Source organism: Phytophthora parasitica (genome assembly GCF_000247585.1).
Source record: "Phytophthora parasitica INRA-310 unplaced genomic scaffold supercont2.90, whole genome shotgun sequence".
NCBI classification, from domain to species: Eukaryota; Oomycota; class Peronosporomycetes; order Peronosporales; family Peronosporaceae; genus Phytophthora; species Phytophthora nicotianae.
The window spans coordinates 31,181-34,114 of NW_008649076.1; the positions used below are offsets into that span (position 1 = coordinate 31,181).

The 2,934-nt window shown below is 47.6% G+C and overlaps 1 protein-coding gene across 1 annotated transcript; it reads left to right on the forward strand.

The window, feature by feature from the left end:
• The first annotated feature begins 927 nt into the window (after positions 1-927).
• On the forward strand, positions 928-2,043 carry PPTG_18663 (hypothetical protein). Its single transcript, XM_008916833.1, has one exon. It carries the CDS (start codon positions 1,016-1,018, stop codon positions 1,946-1,948), a length of 933 nt encoding a protein of 310 aa, XP_008915081.1. The 5' UTR covers positions 928-1,015; the 3' UTR covers positions 1,949-2,043.
• The last annotated feature ends 891 nt before the right edge of the window (positions 2,044-2,934 follow it).

The window sequence follows — 2,934 nt, forward strand, 5'->3', positions numbered from 1 at the left end:
CGTTGAGCACTTTGAATCAAAGCAGGTACCGGTAGCGGCGGCCCTGACATACATGGATTTGAAAATCAAACTCCCAATAATATCACGAACGAGAGTCCGAGGTATTCACGCAATATATATTTACGTCTGCTTTCAAATTATTCCACGCAGCGCCGGCCAAAGCTGTACTAGCACCTTGGTACTCGAAGTATTTTGAAACATGAAGCACTTCGATAGGTATCCAGAAAGGCTCGAGCCTGCACGACTGAGAACGAGATAAACAACACAATCAGTAACTACTATCCAAAGGCTCGACTCACACAATCTCCATCTTGATACGTCGCACTCAATCAGAGCTCCATTCGAGGTTTAATTTTAAAGGTCATTGACTGTCCGTCGATCGGTGATCAATGATCACGCCTCCTCCGAAAAACTTCTTCAAGAAGGCAAGCTAAAAGATTGTACACTATCAAAACTTTTGGTGCATGAACGGCAGGGCTCGTGTCGGAAGTGTACACAACGAGATGGTGAGCACTGGCCGAAGCGTGAGCTCACGGTTTGTGAGCCGCGAGGGCGCACATCTCGATGATCTGCTTATGCTTGCTGCCCACATATCCAAAGAACAAGAACAACCGTGCAACACTAACTTTCCCAATTAAAAAAAATCAAGGCTCTCGAAGTAATGTGAACAATACCTAAAGAACTTAAACTAACCAGAAAACGCAGAGCTGTCCGTGAAGTTCTCAATTTTCACGCGTTGATCTACTGTAAAGCGATAAAGCGACGATGGAGGAACTGAATTCTCGAATCCCACCCGCTTGGAAGTCGCAAGTTGCGCTCGCTGATTATTGCATACAAAATTCCTATGGTTTGCGGCACAAATCCCATCTCAAGATATTCACAATTCCACGCTGGTGGAGGGAGGGACCATGTGTATCGTCGATACAACAGCATTCGCTAGACGTTCTTTCCACCTCCATGTGCAGCGATTTCACTTTCTAATCTACGACGGATTATTGACGTCGTTCTTATCTTCATGGTAGCTTTGAATTTCTTGCGGGTCGCAGTTTTCGCTGCGCTGGTTGCGTGCGTCTCCAATTCAGACGCAAGCGTCATTTCACGTGCGTTGGTTCAAGTGACTTCCACCAGTACATCCGCGTCTTCTGCTTATGACAGTTCGGCTAGTTCCTCCGAGGTAACGGCGACCAAAGCCCCAGTGTCGGAAACGTTTTCGGATTTAGAAGACATGGGCTCCGACGATGCTGGTACCGTAAAACCCTTCGCCGGCGCCACTGACAGCGCTAGTGACGAGACTGAGCAAACCGAAAGCAGTACAGCCTCGAAAACAAAGAAGAAGGAGACTGCGCCCTCGTCCGGAGGCGGTGAAACGGAAAGCGGAGAGATAGAATCAAGCACACCCTCGTCGTCGAACAGCGAGACGGAGAACAGCCCAGCTACCACTTCGAGCAGTGAGCACGATAGCAGTGCGGCTGCCTCTTCCAGTGATGAGACGGATACTAGTTCTGCTACCTCTTCCAGCGGCAAGACAGAGGATAGCTCCAATTCGTCCTACAAAAAGTCAAATAAGGAAAGTGAGCCGTCGACTAGCGACGACGTCACTCAGGGCACCTTGTCCTCAAGCGACGATGTCACTCAGAAAGCATCGTCTTCCAGCGAGGGAGCGTCGTCTTCCAGTGGTAATGTCAAGCAAGATGACGACTCCGACGATGATGAAAATGCCGCCGCTAAGATGACGAAGGCTCAGAGAGAGGCAGCAAAGGAGGCTCGACACAAGGCACAGGATGAGCGCAAGGCGCAGCGCGACGCCATGAAGGCTGAGTGGCGAAGGATTAAGGCACAACAGAAGGCCGAACGGAAGGCCGCCAAGGAGAGAGTGAAGTCGGAGAAAAGTGCTATTCAGTCGGCTGCAGGCTCTCTTAATTCGACCGATACCACACAGCAGCAGTGATCGCTCACGCCCTGGACTTTAATGGAATTGTAGCGTGAGTGTAGCAGTTGTGATAGTGTCGTAAGAGGAAGTGTAAATGTAGTGTGGCGAATGCGATTTTATCCACGGCTTTCATTGCATACACTTCTGGATATATGAATAACACAAGACGTTCCAGCTCCCTGAGGCTGTCTCGTGCCGGCAATTAAGACAACAATATACCTCTTCTAGCTCGTACTGTATGAACTGCGAAAGCGATGATTTGCGCCACTGTGCAGACATTTGAAGCTGAGTCAGCTTCAAGTATGTACTCAATGGAGCTACAGTAAGAAGTGTAACTAGTCTGGACCAGACTAACTGGGAATCCAGACTAATTAGAAGTCCAGACCAATTACACTTCTTACTGCAATGATTCTTATTCACGATACTCTCCATACGGGGCATCATCGCTACTGGTCAAGGTCGTCGACTTCTCCCTTGCCATACAACTTCGTCTTGAATCTGGAGACGCAATATGTGTTCTTTGTGCACGTAATTCTCCGGTAAGGATATCCACATTCCTTGAGGAACCGCCGTTGGCATGTATATTATCCATCATTCTTCAACCCACGCGTGAATACTGTGAATATGTTAAACAAGTTTCTGGTAATTTTTAATTTTCTTCTTTAACAGGAATTTTTAAATTCCTCTTGAAGAAGAGAAGTTGTTCAAGGAACTCGAAGTCCTGTAAAATCGTTTACGGTACGTTGTAGAGGCTCTGCACTGTCGAGAGGACGACGCATACACAATGCCCAAGACATGTATCCTCAGCAAACTTGTAATATGGCATAAAGTTTGGCGAGGTAACCAACTTGGCGGCCAAGGTTAGACTTAAGGGAAGGGGGAAAAGCGTTGTGGATCCTTGGTTGGCCCGCCCTTACATGTCGGTCACTTACGAGAGCTCATACGATTTTTAATACAGTACAGTTTTTATCTTACGTTGGCTAAATACTGAATTGGTTGGACAT